Raw genomic sequence first — 22,044 nt, forward strand, 5'->3', positions numbered from 1 at the left:
ATTAACAGAACTTTTAGGGGCACTCAATAAAACATCCAGTAGTGCTGCTGGTCCTGATGGCATCTGCTACATAATGTTAAAACAATTTGACAACAGAGCCAAAAGAACATTGTAAAAATATTAAAAATATTACAACAGAATATTCTTAGAAAATACCTACCCAACCTCCTGCCGTCACTCAAATGTTCTATCCTTCCCGAAGCCAGGAAAGGATCGCTCCTTTCCACATAACTACCATCCATTCACTGACTGGTTGTTTAGGCAAAGTTCTAGAAAAAAATGGTTCACAGGCAGCTAACGTGGTTCCTAGAAATGAACAACTTGCTAAACAGTAACCAGTATGGATTTTGGAAGAATCTGTCCATGCTAGATATGATGATAAAAGCAGAAGCAAACATCTGTAATGCCTTCGTAAGGGGGCAACATCTAGTTATGATTAATCTCAATATTGAGAAAGCGTTTGATACCACCTGGCAATAAGGCATTTTTCAAGATCTTCATTCTTTCGGCTTTATAGGACAGTCACCCCAATTTATTCAAAACTTATGCCACAGAACGTTTCAGATTAGATACATGAACAATTTATCCCAATCATGTGAACAAGAGGAGGGTGTACTGCAGGGTTCCATTCTCAGTGCAACATTATTTTTTTCAATAAGATTACAAATATGACATGGGAAGTACCAAATACAGTAGAATCGTACATGATCTCTTGTGAATCCCAAACTATGAACACCATTGAAAGGCAGCTTCAAATTTCCACAGCTAAAATAGAATCATGGGCATTACAGAATGGTTTCTCTCTAGCAGAAAAGAAATCCACTGAAATTCATTTTTATAAAAAACAAACTAGAAATATATTTAAAAAATTCCCGATTCCTGCCACCGACAAGTTCCATCTATTGGGGTGATACTTAGACAATAAACTTAATTTTACTTCTCATATAGCTTATCTTTGGACAATTTGTCTTAAAAAACTGAACATCCTATGAGCTGTCTGCACTATGTTCTGCAGTGCTGATAGAAGCTCTGTCCTACATCTCTATAGAGCTTTAATAAGATCGTGCTTGAATTATGAATTACCGGTCTGTGACTCCGCAAGGAAAAGTTCCCTATTACGTCTGGACACCATCCAGCATAGTGCCCTTAGGATAGCTGTGGGAGCCTTCAGAACATCCCCAGTTCACAGCCTGTACATTGAGGCAAATTTACAAAAGTTATTACAAAATAAATTCTCATCCCTCACCCAATTATGAATAACATTAGATTATATTTGATGTAGCTCCATGATGCTGAGCTTTCAATTAAATTGTGCTGGGCAAGTTGGCATTTTGGGCAGTGAGAGAGCAGACCAGTCTCGAAAGCATCCTATCAACAATGATTCAACTCATTTCTGTGTGCCATATTCTGATTATAAAGTCATGCTTCTTGATTAGACCGGGGTTTGAGCCTGTCACCACCAAATACGGAGGATGCGGAAAGGTCAGGGAATGACCACCGCATATTCCTGGAGCAATATGGCCTTAGTTGCTAATGCTCCTAAAAAAAAAACAAAAAAAACAAAAGAGCTTGTGAACAACAGTGAACTCTTGAAAACTCAAATAAATAATAAGCTTAACAGATATTTATTTAAAGTATACCCAGTAAAATAAAATAAAATAAAATATTTCCAACCCAAGACCTCCGAAGCAAGTCGGCATATCATCCGCCTACATTCCGTACTATCCAGGAGTGTCAGGACGTATCTCGAAGATCCTGAGAAGTTACAACATAAAATGTGTACAATTACCAGGTAGGAACCTACGTTCACTTGTCTCCAGTGTGAAGACCCCTGTCACACCTGTCTTACGCAGCAATGTAGTGTACCGTATCACCTGTAGGGCCTGTAACAGTTGCTACGTAGGTGAGACATCGAGACGTCTCCAGGATCGCCTCACGGAACACGACAGAGCAATCCGGCTTGCCGAAACTGACCAGTCCGCGCTTGCAGAACATTTTTGGGCTACCAACCACGATCTTGACCCCAAGCGCGACTTTGAGATAGTGGACCACGCGCGACACTTTCGCCACCGCCTATGGCTAGAGTCACTAAACATAATGAACAACCCTAAGGCATTAAATCGCCAGAAAGGCATGCGTATACATCCAATCCTGGAGACAACCGTTTTATTGATGGATGATCACTGGCGCAAGGCAGCACACGTCCGTGCTACAACAATGACGAATGAGTAACGTGCCACAGTTTGCTTGTAATGTATTTAAAAATTCTGTCAGTTGAGAAAGGGACACGAGTTCCGAAAGCTTCTGGAAATATTTTATTTTATTTTATTTTATTTTATTTTATTTTATTTTACTGGGTATACTTTAAATAAATATCTGTTAAACTATGGACCCCAGTACTCCAGGCCCATTTGTCACTAAATAATAAGCTTCTTCAGATTAAATAGCAATCTCAGTTGTGGAACTTGAGCTTCAAACAAGAAATAGTAGTACTTGCCAGGACATACGTAGGTCATACTTATCTGATACATGTTAATTTTATTACAGGGCAAATTTTACCCCAGTGTATGTACTAGCACTCTGTGTTCTTACTGTGGCACATTCTGTTAGAATGCAATCACTTCCAGATTGAAAGGACCTGAACACTCTCCAACTATTCAATAAATTATAAATAAAATCTTTGAATGCATAATTTTACACATTTTAATATAAAGATGAGGCACAATTTGGCCTTCGCAGCCCCTGTGCTATTAAACTCCCATTCCACCACCACAGTTGTGTTGAATTTATTAAATCTAGGTTGCTGTAGATTATGGGATCAACACTTCCAATATTAATGTATTGTTTATAATATTTATAGTGTTTAATATTTTAATATATATTAATATAATGTCAATACAGCGAAGCTCTTTATAGCAACCCTCTTTTTTAATGACTCGCAGGTCATAACGTCCTATGTGATTGGTCCCAACTAATTTCTTATTAACCTAATGCTATTTTACATTCATTATAACGACATTGAAAATGAAAGGATTTCTCTATAGCAACCATAAATTTCTACCTATTAATCTGAATTTTTACTTTTTTTAATGGTGACAGAATGCGTCAAATATATTAAAGTAATTGAGAGTTTACATCCTTGACCATGAGAAATAATTTCTTAAGATTTTTAATCAAATGAACAGCGGCTAGAAGTTTATTTCATTAGTTCGAGTGCATGTTTATTGGTACAGCTCCAAGATAGCTTTGCCAATCGCAGATAAAATTAGGATTTTGTGAGCAGTATTAGAATGCACAATGGTGTGCATTCTAATACTGACATCGGCAAACAATTCAGCAGTCCTAAGAGTACTCTGTTCACTATTTGGAAAGATCTGAAAAATATTGAAAGTTTAGAGAAATCTGCTGCACCAGATAGATTTCAGCATGACAGGCAAAGTATCTGAATCTTGAAAGGTACTTTTGTAATGGCTAACAATGATGCATGCAAAAAACGTTCTTGTAGATAGTAATCTTTTAAAAGTTAAGGCTGAATCATTTGTGCATTGAATGGATATTGAAGAATCTAAAAGTTCAGATGGTTTGTTCCAGAAATTTAATACTCGTAATGGGGCCTCACTTTCAAAAACGTGTGTGGTGAAAGTGCAGCCGTGGATGTTGACAAATTGTTTAAAAAAATGTTTTGCTGACCTATGACCACAATGACATCTTCAATGCTGATGAAACAGGATTCTTTTTTTTTTTTTTTAAATTGCTACCGAATAAAACACTTACATTTAAATGGGAGAAATGTAGTAATGAAAAAAAAGCCAAACAAGGATAACCATTCTCCTAGTAGCAAACATGTCTGGCAAAAGAAGCTTCCTCTTTTAATCATTGGGAAAGCCCAGAAACCTCAATGCTTTAAAGGTTTGAAGTTATTACCGACTATGTATTGAGCAAACCAAAAGGCACGGATGACATCATAAATCTAAAGAATGGATCAGAGACTTAGATTGCAGGATGAGTGAGAAGAAAAAGAAAAATTTTGCTCTTTGTGGTAACTGCACTCCTCATTGTCAAGTAAATGACTTATGTGCAATCACTGTCGAGCACCTACCACCAAATATGACATCGGTTCTTCAGCCACTTGATCAAGGTGTAATCCAGTGTTTAAGAAAAACAACTGAAGAATGCTACATATTATACAAAATTGTGCTATGTTTTGAAAGCAAAATTCAATGCGAAATCGACATCCTGCAGGCAGTGTTTCAGCATGGGATAAAGTTGATGAAAGAGTGATCAGCAACTGCTTCAAACATTGTGGATTTTACCACCTTGAATGATGCAATATGTGAAATTTCACATGCTTCTTACTCCATTTATTGTGAAGAACAGTGATAATATATATATATTTTTTTGTTAGTTGTTGGCGCATCGGCTTCTGTGGCCATAATGCACCTCCCAAAGTTTTTGCATTTTCTACTCTGATCCAAGGCCCCGAGTGCCAAGCGATTTCCTCTGAGATATATAGTGTGCTATTTCTAAGTGACAAAGTTCAATTTTATTTCTAGTGTCGTTTTCTCTTTTGTTTAGCTAAAGTGGTTCTGTGCTTCAAGCGTTAAAGTAAGAACCAAGAAAGGAAAACTACCTTTCTTTTTTCAGAGTATATATATTAATTACTAACAAGCTACTAAACTTTACAACTGCTTGGTCACTGGTGGCACCGCTCCTGCCTCCACGTGGCGGGGCCGGTAACCTGGGAGAAGAAAGCCACTCTCCCGGGGCGAAAAGGAGCAAACATGGAATTTGACAATTTCCCTCCAATTGAGCCTCGGCGCTCATGTCCTAAATCAAATGATAATGACCATGACACATCACAGTCGAAAAGACTGAGGACTGACACAGAGCAAAAGGAATGTCCATCTTTCCTTATATTCCACTCCTTGTCAAACAAATGCATGAGTACACTCTCCCCGTTTCTGATACAGAAATGTTTGGAAAATACAGCAGGTTCACCTAAAATGGTGAAAAGACTTAGATCAGGTGATTTACTAATTGAAAGTGTGAGCCGTCAGCAATCAGAGACTCTGCTGAACCTCTCAGCCTTTGGTGGTATTCCCGTGCAAGTTACCCCACATGCGACGCTAAATGCTTCCAAAGGGGTCATCACTGAGTGGGATTTGATTAACGTCACAGAAGACGAATTAGTCGAAGAATTAAAAGAACAAAAAGTCACACATGCTAAGCGCATCATGATCAAAAAAGATGGCCAGCTGGTTCCAACGCGGAACATCATCCTTACGTTTGGCACACCAAATTTACCATCTAGTGTTAAAGCCGGCTATCTCAATTGCCGTATAAGACCCTACATTCCTAATCCCATCAGATGTTATAAGTGCCAAAAGTTTGGACACTCTCAGACCGTCTGTCGAGGGGATGCTGTGTGTCCAAACTGTGGTTCAAAATCCCACGCACAAACGGAATGTGATGCGGAAACACCACATTGTTCAAACTGTCAAGGCCAACACCCTGCCTACTCAAAGTCCTGTGAACTGTGGAAAACAGGAAAAAAGATCCAACAATATAAAGTAGAGCGGAAAGTCACATACCAAGAAGCAAAGAAGCAGATTATGCTTACTACAACTAAACACACCTACGCAGCAGCAACAAAGAAATATCAGTCAGCAGCCACTCAAACTGACGTGTCAGTTCCCCCATCCATGTCTATTGCAGACTGGGCTAGAGAAATACTCTCAAAATCAAAGCAAACTACTATGGAACAGCATGTGAATGACAGTGCCAATAACACACCAATTACAGTACCGCCAACGGCTTTGCAGTCTTCCTCAGAAACTATAAAAACTAAAACAGCAGTCCCAAGGCAGAAAAGTCAGCAAAATACAACAAATATGGATACTAATGAAAACATCAGCCCGGATGAGCCAATCTTAGAGCTGTACGCAGATGATGACATGGACACAGCGCGTTCTCTTTTCGAAAAAAGAAAGAATAAAATTTGAGAGACAAAAACAGACTGGACCTAAAAAACAGACTGAATCAAACACAACCGCCAAAATCAAATAATGGATCACATAATACAGTGGAACTGTAGAGGTCTACGTAGTAATATCGATGATATCCATGACCTAATCCAACAGTACAGTCCAGTAAGCATATGTTTGCAAGAAACTAATTTACCTCCGCAAGTAATTCCAAAAATCAAGAACTATACTATATATCAACATAATAGAAATAATAATACCACCGTGCGTGGAGGTGTGGCCATTCTAGTAAACTCAAGAGTCCCTACTAAACACATTCCACTGCAAACTTCCTTAGAAGCAGTAGCAGTGCGTGTCTCCTTAGGAATCATGTTAACAGTAGTTTCAATCTACCTATCACCAAACAAAGAATATACTTATAATGACCTAGAAGTACTTCTACTACAGATCCCTCCTCCATTTTGTTTATTTGGAGATTTCAGTGCACACCACCTGATCTGGGGCTCCCCACATACAGACAGACGAGGTAAAGTACTGGAGTCGCTGCTTGACAAACACAATCTAACACTGTTGAATACTGGTGCTGATACCTACATCCATTTCTCTACTAGAACAACGACAGCTATAGACTTGACAATCTGCTCTCCAACATTATATCCACTCATCCGCTGGACAATTCTGGACAATCCGCTAAACAGTGACCATTTTCCAATAATTTGCGAATTCCAAATAGCTAGAATCCCTCAGGTAAATAATTCCCGCTTAAAATGGAAATTTTCCAAGGCCGATTGGAAGTTATTTGCTCTCAGTATCTCATTCAATGATGAAATTATCAATTTCCAATCCATTGATGATGCCACACAGCACATCACATCTGAGATTCTGAATGCCGCGACCAAGGCCATACCAAAAATGCATACTGGTTCGTTTAAACATGCCAATATTTGGTGGAGTGAAGCATGCCAACTTGCAAAAAAAGAGAAAAACAGGGCATGGAACCTGTTTCGTAAAAACCCAACTACCGAGAACCTTATAAATTTCAAAAAACTGAAAGCAAAAGCGCGATTCGTAAGGAAAAAGGCAAAAAGAGATTCTTGGATCCAGTTTGCCTCTACTATAACAAAGAACACAAACAGCAGAATAACCTGGAATAAAATAAAAAAACTAAATGGTAGATTTCTCCCAGCATCTTCTCCAATACTGAGATGGAATGGACAAGATTTATCATCTCCAGTTGAAATAGCTAATGCTCTAGCAGAAAACTTTGCCAATATCTCAGATACAGCTGCATATGAACCATCTTTTCAGCAACTTAAAAGAAGGACTGAGCAAAGCAAATTAAACTTCAGTACAAGAATAGAGCACCCATATAATCAACCCTTTACAATGTTGGAGCTGCAGGTTGCTCTAAACAAATCAAGAAATGGGGCATCAGGACCTGATGGTCTTTATTACGTCATGTTACAACACCTAGACAAAAAGGCTCTAAATTCCCTATTGCTTTTTCTGAATCGGGTCTTCTCCGAAAGCTATTATCCTCGCTCATGGTGTCATTCAACAGTGCTAGCTTTTCCCAAACCTGGGAAAGATCAGACGAATCCCTGCAACTATAGACCGATATCCCTTACCAGCTGCTTGGGCAAGACATTGGAAAAGATGGTACACGATAGACTTGTATGGTACATAGAATCCCACTCAGTCATCAGTAGTAATCAATACGGCTTTCGCAAAAACCGATCCACATTAGACCTTATGGTGAAAGCTGAGTGTAACATACGGAACGCCTTTATTCGGAAAGAACATCTTGTCATGGTGTGCCTGGATATTGAAAAAGCCTTTGACACCACCTGGCGCTATGGTATTCTGCAAGACCTATATGCTATAGGACTCAGAGGTCGACTCCCAATGATCATAGAGAGTTACCTTAAAATTAGAACCTTTCAAGTGAGTTATCGTAATGCTGTTTCACAAGCTCTTATCCAAAGAGAAGGTGTACCACAGGGATCGGTACTCAGCGCTACCCTCCTTGCTCTTAGGATAAACAATCTAGCGCAGAACATCTTGAGTAACGTAGAAATCTATCTTTATGCTGATGATCTTGCGATATCTTGCCATTCACAGAATATGCGTTCAATTGAACGACATTTGCAGCTTGCAATAAACAAAATAGTGTCATGGACTTCACGTAATGGTTACCGTCTATCAGCAACCAAAACTGCAGCCATTCACTTTTGTAAAAAACGCCAACTACATCCAGAACCTGAATTATCACTGGAAAAACAACCGATACCAATTACCAGCAATATCCGATTCTTGGGCATAACTCTTGACACTAAACTGACATTCCAGAAACACATACTACAAACGCGAACTGTCTGTATGAAAAAGCTGAATATACTTAAAGTCATCTCATCTATGACATGGGGAGCTGATCGCTATACTCTACTCCACCTATACCGGGCCTTAATCAGATCTCGATTAGATTATGGTGCTCCTGTTTATGACTCCGCCTGAAAGACTCTGTTAGCCTGTCTCAACACAATACAACATAGTGCGCTCAGGATTGCTCTTGGGGCGTTCAGGACTTCGCCGGTGCAAAGCTTATATATAGAGGCCAATGAACCTCCACTCCACCTTCGGAGAAAGATGCTGCTCCTCAATTATGCAGTTAAAATATATAGCCTTCCATCTCATCCTATCTGGCCATACCTCTATGATCCACAATGGGTAAACCTTTTCAGAAATAAGCCTCTTGAAAACAAACCTACAGGAATCCGTCTACGAGAACTGATTCAGCAGTGGAATATGCAGTTGGACAATTTACATCAAGACAGAGAAATTGTACAGTCTCCATGGAAAGTGTGCATACCTTCGTGTGATGACTATTTCCGACGTTGGGGGAAACACTCCCTGAACAATTCAACCATTCAGAAACTACATGCAGCTCACTCTTTGGCAAATGCAGACACTTTGCAAATTTATACTGATGGCTCTAAAAATGACACAGCTGTGGGAGCTGCTGTGGTGCTACCAACATCAACAGTGTCTGTTTCATTACCACAAGAATGCAGCATTTTCACTGCAGAACTCTATGCCATTAAGATGGGTTTGACCTTGCTTGCTCATGTTTTCACTCCGAAGACTATTATCTATACAGACTCCTTGAGTGCAGTGACAGCCCTCCAAGGCAGTTCTCGCTCTCCACATCCACTAATAAATCAAATAAGAACTCAAATATCCGAATTGCATAACAATAGGCAGACTGTCACATTCTGTTGGATTCCAGGGCACACTGGAATACCAGGAAATGAGAGTGCAGATAAAGCAGCAAGAAACCCCACCGATAATAACCACATCCGGATTCCTTACACAGACTACAAATCAATCATACGCCGCATTTGCAATGAAAAATGGCGAGAAATATGGCATAATCAGGAAAATAACAAGTTACTAAATATAAAACAGAATCCACAGCTATGGAAATCTAGTTTCCGTTCAAACAGACATGAAGAGGTAGTGCTTGCTAGAGCACGTATAGGTCATACCCAACTTACACATCACTATTTATTGCGAGGAAATAATCCACCACTGTGCTTCCACTGTAATTCAACGCTAACCGTAAAACATATCCTTATAGAGTGCACTCACTATCAGTATGCCAGAAACACATCATTCCGATCCCTATCAAATTTAAATGAACCTCTTCAAATTAGACATATGATTGGAGACAACTCCAATTTACCTGAGTTTTTCCACTATCTAAAACAGATTAATATATTTATGCTCCTATAAACCCTTTTTATTAATCATTACTGTGTCTCTCGACAAGAACAGGCGCAATATGGCCAAAGTAGCTCTTGCGCCAAAAAAACCCAACAACAACAACTCTGATCCAAGCCCGTTCGGGATTCGAACTCGCAATCTTTGGGTTGCCAGGCAGGCACTTTACTCACCCGGCTAGCCCAGTCAGCCAGTGATAATAGTGAAGAAATATTAGAGCATGTGCATCATGAAGAGATATACACCATTGTAACATAATGGAATTTGAAGTGATGAAGAGGAGGAACCTAGTGTTGGTTGAATAAGGTTTCAGTGAAAGATGCTCATCAAGGATTAGAACCTGTACGTAATTTGTTTTTCAAGCGCAACCTAACTTCGAAAGTGAAATAACTGCTGTTACACAGCTTCATAATTCTCTTATAAAATGTGCTCTACCATTGAAACAGCATGTTTTGACAGATTATTTGAAAGTATGAAACAATTGTCTTGAAATTTAGTGATATTTACAATTTATTTGTAACCTTACTGCATTCTACAATCAATGTAAAATTTACAACCATAATTTTATTGTTTATTATTGTTTCCTTGATAATGTGGTACATGTTATAAAGTCGGTCTCAGGTGATGGTAGCATGGTTTTTCATCTGGCCCACAAAAAAACAACCACAGAACACACCCAATTTACAGACAGTATACCCGGAGCAATATGGTCGTAGTTGCTGATACTCCTAAATCCTATTTCAACAACATTTTATAAATAAGATTATACTATATTGTATTAATAGATTACATTAATTGGTCAAGCTTTTAATTGTTTTGTTGCTGATTTTATGAGTGATTGATATAGCGGCCAATATTTTCATTCCCCTGGGGGATCATTATATAGTAGAGCTTCAACTGTATTAATATTTTAATATTATAATTATAATATTATTTTGTTTATAAAATTAATAATATTGTTTGTACCTCAACTCACTCACTCATTATTATTCTACTGTTACACTGTATGAATTCATCTCCTGCAGTTGTCAGAATGCATTGGTTGCAATTGTGGTTTTGCTTTGTGTTCTTTGTTCTCCATGTGTTTACGTGCTTTCTTATTTCATACTGACATAGGTTACTCTGAAAACCAAACAGTTGCTGTTTCATAGTCTGCATGAAATCAGTATGCACATGCAGTTTTAATAATTGCTAAAATATGGGTTGAAAGTAAGAAAGTTAAGAATAGTTACATTACAAAACATAAATGGCTTATACCCTAAGTGTGGACACTTTTGTTGTTTAGCCAGATTATGAAATATTTTAATTAGCAAATCTTATCAAAGTGGGTTTTTTTGTTTATTTAAATAAATAAAAAAAAATATATTTTTTTTAAATCATAAATAGGCCCAGCAACAAGATCCAGCTTTAGTTGAACAGTTGTCCAAAAATATCACAAGGCAAGGTTTAACAAATTCAACATTAAATTATCTCCGGGTAAGTTTGCTGTTATTTGTTTTTGTGATTTTGGTCATAATTTAGAAAAAAAAATGAGATGAGATCATATTTTAATCTGACAGCAGTTGCGGACTGTTTTATGTGATGTAAATGGTTATGGCTCTGTGATAGAAAAAAATCTTCATCTTTTGAAGATTATAATTTTCAGAAATGTTTGAAATATTCAATATTTATGAATATCTCATTTAGTTTTTATTTTGCTCATTTATTTTATTATTTTCCTTTTTTTTTTCCTCATTAGTAATAGTCTAAGAACTGTACAACTCACTGTATTTATCATCAGAATCATTATTTAAATAATGGTGTTGATTTTTTATAAAGAACCCTATTTGGAAGTACATGATGCACCACAAAATTCATACAAAGTTAAGCATGTAATCAAATTATGGCAATTTGATAGGAGCCATAGAGCAGAAGTATAGTAAGTAAGAAGCATAGGACAGTTATCATATTCACTTGTTTCTGCTGAAAGCTAGTGACCCCCCCCACCCTCCACCCATGAGAACTGCAATACCATTTGAACTGTCATTCATATTTTATCTGAATTCCCTCTCTACAATAATGACCACCTTGTCTCTTACTGCTTTTAACTAATGACTGGTTCTTACACATCAGTCAGATTTGCTCTGAAAATTGTCACGTATCTCAGTTGTTTTTTAGTTTTTTTGTTCTTCATGAAATTTTATATTCGAGCCTTTTAAAAATATTTGTTGAGCCATCCCAAATTTCATTAAAATAGGACCAGTAGAAATCCAACAATTATTATATCTTTTTTTCTGCCCATCTGCACACAATAACTTTACTCCCAGTGGATGGATTTTCACGAAATTTTATATTTCGCTCTTTTAGAATGATTTGTCAAGCCTTTCCAAATTTCATTATAAGCAGACCAATTGAAATCTGGTAATTATTGTTATATATATTTTTTTTCATACATATCACATAGGCTATCCACATACCATATAGTGTAGCTGAACCAATGGATATTATGTTTGTTGCTGTGCACTGATTTCAGTGGGTACTGTGGCAGATGCACTGAAAAGGATGAAAAGGTTTGCATGTAAAAGTTACTGTTTTTTGTTCTTTTTATTTATTTATTTTTGAAATCGTGAATTATTACTATTTGCACAAACCTAAAGAACTGAATTTAATGCGCCACATACATTAAATAACTTGATATGAAAAGAATTATTATTATTATGGTGAAAGGAAGCCTGAGGCTTATGCTGCACCAGCCAAAAAAATTCTGAATTACCCTGAGAGAGAGAGAGAGAGAGAGAGTAGAAAGGAATCACCAAGAAAGAGAAGGATGATATCAAGCTCAGGACTTTGGGTGTGCCAAGCCCATACTCACCAGATGTGAGCCCCTGGGGCTCACATCTGGTGAGTATGGGCTTGGCACACCCAAAGTCCTGGCAAAGCCAAAGTCATTGGCACACATGGTTCCGCAGGAGCATGGGCAGCGCTCTCCCCCATGCGCACTGGAAATGGCTCGGGAGTTTGCCAGGTGGAACCACTCATCCCATCCAAGAACCACTGCCCCGTAGAGGGGGATGAATGTGGATTCCCGTCTCTATTAATGGTATTACTCTCAGAGGAACAAATCCGCAAGCTCTCGAGCCAGTTTCGGTCCCAAAATCTATGTGCCAGGTGGACCCTAACAGCTTCGTCTGGGGAGATTTGATGGTGCTCCTCCCAAAAATGTTCTGCCACAGCAGATCTTCCATAATCCGCTGTCTTTAATGTTCAAATGCTCCCCCCCAGACGATCTTTGAAAAACTGCGGATTATGGAAGATCTGCTGTGGCAGAACATTTTTGGGAGGAGCACCATCAAATCTCTCCAGACGAGGAGAAGCTGTTATCGTCGACTGGGCACATAGATTTTGGGACCACAAGTGGCTCGAGAGTTTGCGATTTGTTCCTCCGAGAGCAATACCATTAATAGAGACAGGGGAATCCGCATTCATCATCTCTTCGAGGCAGTGGTTCTTGGACAGGATGAGCGGTTCTGCCTAGCATGCTCCCGAGCCATTTCTGGTTCTGGTGCGCATGGGGAGAGTGCTGCCCATGCTCCTGTGGAACCACGTACTGAGAACCGTGGGCCTGCTGATATTTAAGGATATGCTGTACGATAAGCCTCACTGTTGAAAAAGGAGGCGGATGCCTCTGAAAGCTACGGTATTTTAGCACTTTTATCATTCTGTGTTTCATCTACATTGTTTTATTGTAAATAATTCTTTGCAGTTTAAATTCATATTATTGTACAGTCAGTTTTTATTGGAATTTTATTTTATTTTATCTTATTTTATTTCATTGTATCTACAACATTTTAATAAACATAACACTATTTATAACATCGGTTGGTGTATTGTGGAATTATGATGAATATTCCCAACCCTAGAGGCCTATTTGAAGATTCATTGAGTCAGTCGAAATTTGCCAATTGGCAACAAACACACACACAGTGAGATAAACAAAGTGGCAAGAAGAGAACTAATTTTTCCGTAAGAACAGATTGTCAGTTTTCATATGTAAATTATGTAGATATTAATTGTACTAGTGGGAGAAGAAAAACAAGTAAATTAAAACTCTAAGCAAAGGCAACATCAGTGCATGTCTGGTAACACACCACTGTTCAAGTAAAAAAGACAAATAATTGCAAAGATGGTGAGAGATCACCTGACAGGTTCTCTTGAACAATGTCTAAAGAAAACCATAAAAAAAAAAAAATAAAAAATCGCTTTGGGAACTATTGCACTAAAAGTTTGGCTGTATTTAGGAAGCAGAAAAAAAATTGCATTTTTAGTCACTCATTAACAGTGAATGCGGGGATGTATTTTTGAGGGTTTCCTGCCAGGTGAACCATCGCCTATGTTATTATCTCAAATGGACAAATGGGGACAATCAGTAGAATCATTACTTGACATTCCCAGCCTCACTTTACTAAATGCTAGTTCCTATACTTGCTTACAGGATCAGTCTTTGTCGCCGATTATCTCTTGGTGTGTTCTTCTACCTTAAATCCACATATAGAATGGATTCTGTTAGATGATTCGCTCATTAATGATCACTATCCTATCAAGTAATCTTCAGGCTGCAAACAGCAGTCCTCCACAGATTTTCTCATGAAGTGGACATTTTCAAAGACACAATGGGCTAAATTCAAATTGTGTACTTGACAATGAATCATTCATTTGTTGACTTGTTGTTGAACATATTTCTCATCACGTACTTACTGTAGCTAATGCCACTATATCATGATCATCCACCCAAAATTGTAAATGTAAATTGTAAGAATGCCAAAACTAGTGAAATTGAGGCATGAAAAAAAAAAAAAAAAAAAAACATAGAGCTTATTTCATAGATGGCCCGCAACTGCCAACCTTATCATATAGAAGAAATTAAGAGCAAAGGCACATTATATTGGAAAATAGGTATATTTGGGGTGTACTTCCATCTCTAACAGGATTTCTTCAATCATCTCCAATATGAGCATGTGTACTTGTTGATGGTTACCCTCCTAGTGGTGCTACTGGATCTTTGTATTAGAATTACTGGGATCCAGTGCGAACACCAGCTCTCAAACACCTTCATTGAAAGTATGTCATACAGTCAGAAACATGAAGAGGGGAGATTAAGACAGAAAAATTGACAGATAGTATAAAGCAATTTGACAAAATCCAACGTTAGATTGGGATACTTCAGCCAGGAATTCTGCCTCTGTATCTCTGCTTGGGCAAAGAGACATTGGTTCTAGATCACCATCTCTACGCTGTGCTGACACTTTATTTACGTAAGACGTATCACTTACGTATGTAGATTCATCCAGTTTACAAATGGATGAATCTACAGACGTAAGTGATACAGCTCAATTGCTAGTTTTTATTTTTATGGTTTTATATGAATAAAATTTATTCGTATAAAATTCGTAATTTTTATTCGATGATTCTGCCACTAGAGAAATGCTGGGTATGGTTTCGTTAAAAGAAAGAACTAGAGGTCTTGATATATTTAATGTGTTCAAAAATTTTATTGAAAAAATTAAATTATCACTATTTAAGCTCATATCAATAACAACAGATGGAGCTAAAGCGATGACAGAGCATCTTAATGGAATTATTACATTGTGCCAAAAGGATGGTGAATTCCCAGATTCTTTGAGTTACCACTGTATCATCCACCAACAAGTGTTAGCCAGCAAAAGATTAAATACTAAGTGTTATGGACATAGCTTTCAAAGTTGTGAATTCCATCAGAGGACAATCTCTTCAAAGGAGACTTTTCAAAATGCAACTCAATGAAAATGAACCAGATCTGATATTACACACAGATGTGATGTGGCGTGGCTGAGTCGGAGTAAGTTTCTACAGAGATTTCGAAATCTGCTGAATGTAATTAAAAAATTTGTTGATCAAAGGAAAGATGATTATCAGCAGCTACAAGATACAGAGTGGTTGTGTGGTCTGGCTTATTTGGCAGATTTTACCAGTAAATTTAGTGATCTGAATTTGGAATTACAAGGAAAAAATAAAAATGTGGGTGGCATGATTAGTAATATTTCTGCATATAAATATCAATTTTTGGCAATGTCTAAGGATCTCAAAGAAAAAAAAAATCCTATCATTTTGCAAAAATATCCTGTTTTTGAATTTAATAGTGAGAAATATGTTTCTGAAATTGAAAAAGTTGTGGATGATTTTGAAACAATTGAAGACATTGTTCAATATATTTCTTATCTATTTAATGTCGACTTAGATACGAAACAAATTGTAGAAAAAAATCTACTGAGATTTTTCACATGGAGAAAATATTACTTGAAAATTAAATTATTACATTGCGAAATGATATCTTCCTAAAAGCCCGATCATCAGAAACAGACTTTTGAAAATATGTTTGCCGAGAAAAGTACCCAAATGTAAAAAAAAAAATGCAGTGAACTTTAAAATTCCTGTTTTGGTTCCACATATCTATGTGAATCGGCCTTTTCATATTTGAAAAAAAAAAAAAAACAACCAAAGATGAAGAATCGCTCTACTCTTACGGATTTGCATACAGAAGATTCTTTACAGTTGGCCTTATTACAGTATATTCCTGATTTTGAAAGCTTAGCAGATGAGATGAAGACACAAACTTTGCATAAATTTCTTGGCGCATAATAGCCACTGCTGCTAATGTGCCATAAAAATTTTAAACCTAAACCTTGCATAAATTAAAAATTTAAATACGTATGAATTTAAAAGAAGAATTATGAATTGTATTTAAATTTAAAAATAACATTTTTAAATATGTGTTGATTAACCTTTTTAACTGTGTGCAATGAAATTCTTGAGATGGTAGATCACAACACATTTTGAAGAAAAAAAGTAGATCGCATCACAAATTAAGTTGGCCACCTCTGATATAGAGAAATGGCAGGGTCGAGTTCTATAATTTAGTGTGTAATTTTTTTTGTAGAGCAATTAGCTTTTTAACTGTGGCTGAAGGATTAAGATGGCAGGCAGTGAAAGTGGTACTATTTTCTATTTCATTTTTGAGCTGAATACAGTAAAATTGCTTACAAAATTTGGCAAAGTTATTGGAAGCTTTATCTACTGGGGTGATGATAAAATTGTCTTCTAATTCTATTATGTTTTTTAAGGTTTTAGTAGGGTGTGTAAAAGTTATTGTACAGTTTGTAGGCATTAGATATAGCTTTTACAATGTCATGGTAGACGATAGTGATTCAATTTTGGTACTCTTCATGTGGAACATTGTATTTAGAAGCTAATTTTTTAGCGAAATGTATTAGATTTAAATATAATACTTCATTGATACTATTAAGTTTAACATTATTTATAGGTCTGTATTTAAAACCTTTTGCTCATAGCAGTTTTTAGGTCATGGTTCTTAATGATGTTAAGATTGTCTGTAATAATATGCCCATGATGTTGATCAATATAAGGGGCATAAATAGGGTTATTGCAGTCTCATGGGAGATCAGTGGGTAGAATATTTCCTATGTTAGTAGCTAGTTGTTTATAGTTACAAATTTTTAAGCCTATGGATGATCATAGTTGTAAATATGACATATCAAATTTGTATAGGCTGTTTGAAGATAATAGGTTATTATGCTTATTGAGCAATGAGTACCATGATATATCGTTGAACCATTTTTGTGTAAATTTAATATTGCAAAATTCAATGCAGTAGGTAGTAATATTGCCAATTCTATAAAGACCAATGACTTGTATAATGTATTTTAGTTGGATATTGTTGAACCTGAATTTTTGACAGAATGAAGCTAAGGCTTTAAGGATATATATATATATGTCCTTTAAGCTTATATATATATATATATATATAAGCTTACACACACACACACACACACACACACACACACACACACACACACACACACACACACACATATATATATATAAATAAATTAGAATGAGGATTAAAAAAATAAAAATAATGCCAGCAGCATGGCAAGACAGAAAAGCAAAAATAGTCAAAATTAAACATAACGATCAAACCAACAGGGAGGGAAGAGAAGGGTAACAAGAGTAAAAATATTGCAGCAGAAACTCTCCAAGATAATTTAGAAAATCTAAATGCAAAGATAATAAAATAATAATCCATTAAATTTTGAATGCCAATTAAATAGAAATTTAACAGCGCCCCATCTGACAGGCACCAAGTCCAAATTTATGTGAAATATCACCAACTACAATAAAATTAAACAAAAATAAACCAAAAATAGAATGACCATTATGCCCCATCTCAACAGAGGACCACAAGGTCAATAATGGTCAGGAAATTGCTGCATTTCAATCGCTAGACAAATCGCCTTTGCGGCGATTTGTCTAGTGGCAATTTGTCATTCTTACTGTGATTTGCCATTCAAAATTTAATTGATTATTATTTTATTTTTTATTTAGATTTTCTAAATTATCTTGGAGAGTTTCTGCTGCAATATTTTTAATCTTCTTACCCTTCTCTTCCCTCTCGGTTGGTTTGATAGTTATGTTTTAATTTTGACTATTTTCGGTCTTCTGTTTTGCCATGCTGCTGGCATTATTTTAATTTTTTTAATCCTCATTCAAATTTATTTTTATATTTCAAGCATCATGTAGAGGAATATGCTTTTTGCTGCCTCTGATGTTTATCTTTTTATTTTTTATTATGAAAGATTCAGTTTTCAACTATTTCAAGCATTATTCAAATATATATGTGTGTGTGTGTGTGTGTGTGTGTGTGTGTGTGTGTGTGTGTGTGTGTGTGTGTGTGTGTGTGTGTCAGTATTAAGAGTTGGTATTTGATTTATAAATTGAATTTCAAATTTGGTAAGAAATAAATTACTTTATTTTGAGCCACGTTTTACTTTAATATTTAGCTATTTGCTTTATAGCTGTGTGTGATCCTTGAGCCAATGCAAGAGCTGATGTCACGTCATAAAGCTTATGCTTTAAGTCCTCGTGACTGTCTTAAAACAACTCTTTTTCAGAAGTGGCAGAGGATGGTAGCACCACCTGGTAAGTGGTATTCTTATTAAAATCATTAATTTGTTTAGTTAATTGCATTTTTTTAAAATTTAATATGCAGTGATGTCAAATTGATTTCTGTTTAATTTACTACTAGCACATGAACAGTTAGTTAATCTGTTATTTTGCACTAATTAATTTAGAATTAATTGCAATATTATAAATTATCTCTCTCTCTCAAGCATATTAATATTAGTCATATTAATCAGATTGATAGTTTTTTTGCTATGAAGTTAAGTGTCTGTTGTTGAATTTGCATCTTAAATTGTGGAACACACCTGTCAAGGGAAATCACAAGTAGTTATTAGAGGGAACAGGGATAGAATAAAACAGAAGAGTAAAAAGAAATAAATTCATAAAATAAGTGCAATTAATAAATTTTTTTATTACAAAATTTTAAAGTACAATGCCATATTTTACATTTCAGTATAAATACACGCATAGATCTATGTTAATTAAATTTTAGGTAATTTTCATACCATTTTAGAAAAGGTATTGTGAGCCGTATCTGCATATAAACAAGGTGAAACAAGAGGATATTCATTTAATTAAGCAAATGGAGATATAGAAAACTGAATTTTCTTAAAACCCTTTTATTGCTCCTTTAATTATTGTGATTATAAAATAACAATTATCTATCATCTCTTGTATAATCTTATTTTAACTTATTGCTAATCATGTGAAAATCAAAATATATTTTCACTTATAAAATCTACTTACATTCAGTAAATTAATTAGTCACAATGATACAGGATCTACTTTGAATACTTTGTCCAAGGATATGTTTAATAAGATGGGAATGGGCATGGGCAGTTCCCCTGTGCTTCACGAGTCCTTTGCTTTGTATTGCTTGCAGTATATATTTTCCAGGGTCAATCTAGTAGACAATCCTAGTTCAGTTGATGGTTGCTGTGTGTGGAAGATGTGAGGAGGGGGTGCCAATCTTAAAATACAACTTAGTGAATTACTAGATAAAATTCATTTTAATTGAAGAAATCGATGGAGATATCCTAAAAACAAATAACACTGGGACTCATTAAGGATTCAAGTATAAATAAGATCTTTATTGTAAGGTACAATACCCTTCACGGCATCATGCCAGGAGTTAACAAGTGGCAGAGATAACCTCGCCGGGAGTATAAAGATTAAATTAGATAACAAAAGATAGTTTCCTTGAGTCCGGTTTTTTGTGAGATTCTTGCCCAGCCATAATGATCTGAAATCAGTTGGTAGTTGTAGAGACCATGTGCAGATCTAGGATGAGCCGTCTATACTTTTTATCTATTATTTTAAACAAGTCAGCATCCAGGGATTGGACTAGATGGGGCTTCTGATAAGGGAGGAACCGATCTTTAAAATGTAGCCTCGAAGGAAGAGCAAGCAGCTTGGGAGTGAAGGAAGAGCAAGCAGCTTGGGAGTGGAGCGGAGAGCTGGTTGGGGGATCTGCCAGCACACGGTGTCCCAAATGTTGGGCGCTGAGACACTTCCTGCAATCATTTTTACAGTGAAGATGAGTCCTCTCGTGCATGAGTGCTAAAAACCTGGTTAAATTCAGCGCTTTGGCCATTGGTGTGTGCTGCTGTGGTGGGAGATGACACTTCCAGTTTGCCCACTTCAGGAGCCAGTATTCTGCAGCTATTAATAGTTTAATTGTGGTGTTTGCAGCCGAGCCCCACAACTCTACTCCATACAATACACCTCCGAAAATCATCATCCTGATATACATTTTTATCAGGTTTATGTTCTGAATGTGTAGCAAGTGCTGCTTGGCAACCCACCATTTCTTGTTGGATTTAGCACAGAGTTCTTCTATATGATGATGGAATCTTAATTTTCTGTCGAAGATCACACCCGGATCTCTTTGCTTTTCAATGCAGGGGATCAGGACTCCGTCAAGTGCAGGCCAAATTATGGTTGGTGTAGATTTAAGTGAGAATACCATGATGGCAGATTTCTCAGGGTTCACTTGCAGGTCAAATTTCGTGAGGTACTGCTGTACTTCAGATAAGGTCTTGTTGATGGTTACTGTTGTGTGTGCCGATCGGGCTAGCCGGGTGGGTAAAGTGCCTGCCTGGCAACCCAAAGGTCGCGGGTTCGAATCCCACCTCGGGCTTGGATCAGAGTACTGCCAAAACCTTGGGAGGTGCACTATGGCCACAGAAGCCGATGCGCCAACAACTACAAAAAAAAAAAAAACTGTTGTGTGTTTTGCTTCATCGGTCAAATTTATTTTAAAGATCTTTAAATCATCTGCATATGATATCATATCTGTTCTATTGTGTGTTAGCGGGTAGTGATAGCTGTGAAAAGAATTCCAGACAGGACTCCTCCTTGTGGAATGCCTGCTTGTATTTGTCTAGTATACCTTTGCTTTCCTATGTACATTTGGATGGTTCTATTCTGAAGAAAGGATATCAGAAACTTCAGTACTTTCTTTGCCTGTGATGTGATAATAATTCTGAAGGAGTTTAAGCAAGGCTGGGATTTGAACACTATCAAACGCAGCTTGTATATCAAGATATGTGATTGCCATTTTTTATTTCTCCTCAAACAATCCAAGGATGGCATTGGTAGTCATCAGGTTACTAACTGTTGATCTGTTTTGCAAAGAGTAATGAAATTTGCTGAGGCCTGTGAGGGAGAATGTGCATGGTAAGTGTTTTCAGTACTGTTTTTTTTTTTCAAGCAATTTCAATAAACACGAGGAACGAGAGATGGGTCTAAAGCTAGTGATCTGCCAGGTCACTTCCAATTCAGGCCTTGCTGGTGAATAATCAAATCAAGTGCAGGCTGCTCTGGTTCAAAAGGACATAGTTTTATTGGAGAATTTATTGTTGGGGAAGTGGGAAACACTTTTTGTGATAAGGATAGGTGAATAGAACAAGGTGTGTCTGGCAGGAGCAAAAATTGACAACAGGTTGTGAGCTTTTAAGGAACATAAAGAGAGCATTATTATTCATGTGGGGAAGAGAACAAACAACATTAACCTCACATGGATTGATGATTTGTTAAATAAATATAGACCATGCTAAAAAATGTTGAGAGTTAGGTCAGAATGTACTTTCTGCAATTCTGCCAGGCATGATAAGAGGGACTGTATGCTTTAAAAAACTTGTGGATTAACTCAAGACTTGGGGGTTTTGCCAGGCTTTTAAGGAAAATTTTTATCAGCCTGGCCTCCACTTCAAGGTAGAAGAAACTTATTTTGTAGAGGTGAAATACATTTGGATAAAGTTAGTACTGTGGTCTTTGCCAATAT

General features: G+C 36.7%; 1 protein-coding gene across 1 annotated transcript in view; it reads left to right on the forward strand.

The window, feature by feature from the left end:
• LOC150078442 (LIM domain-binding protein 2-like) overlaps window positions 1–22,044 on the forward strand; it is a 374,189-nt gene that overhangs the window by 204,300 nt on the left and 147,845 nt on the right. The window contains exons 8-9 of the mRNA XM_090384564.1: window positions 11,151–11,240; window positions 18,653–18,776. Of these exons, the coding sequence (XP_090240690.1) occupies window positions 11,151–11,240; window positions 18,653–18,776 (214 nt within the window). The remainder of the gene's footprint in view (window positions 1–11,150; window positions 11,241–18,652; window positions 18,777–22,044) is intronic.

This window comes from Mastigoproctus giganteus, chromosome 11 (assembly GCF_048544385.1).
Source record: "Mastigoproctus giganteus isolate SK-2022 chromosome 11, ASM4854438v1, whole genome shotgun sequence".
Classification (NCBI taxonomy): Eukaryota; Metazoa; Arthropoda; class Arachnida; order Uropygi; family Thelyphonidae; genus Mastigoproctus; species Mastigoproctus giganteus.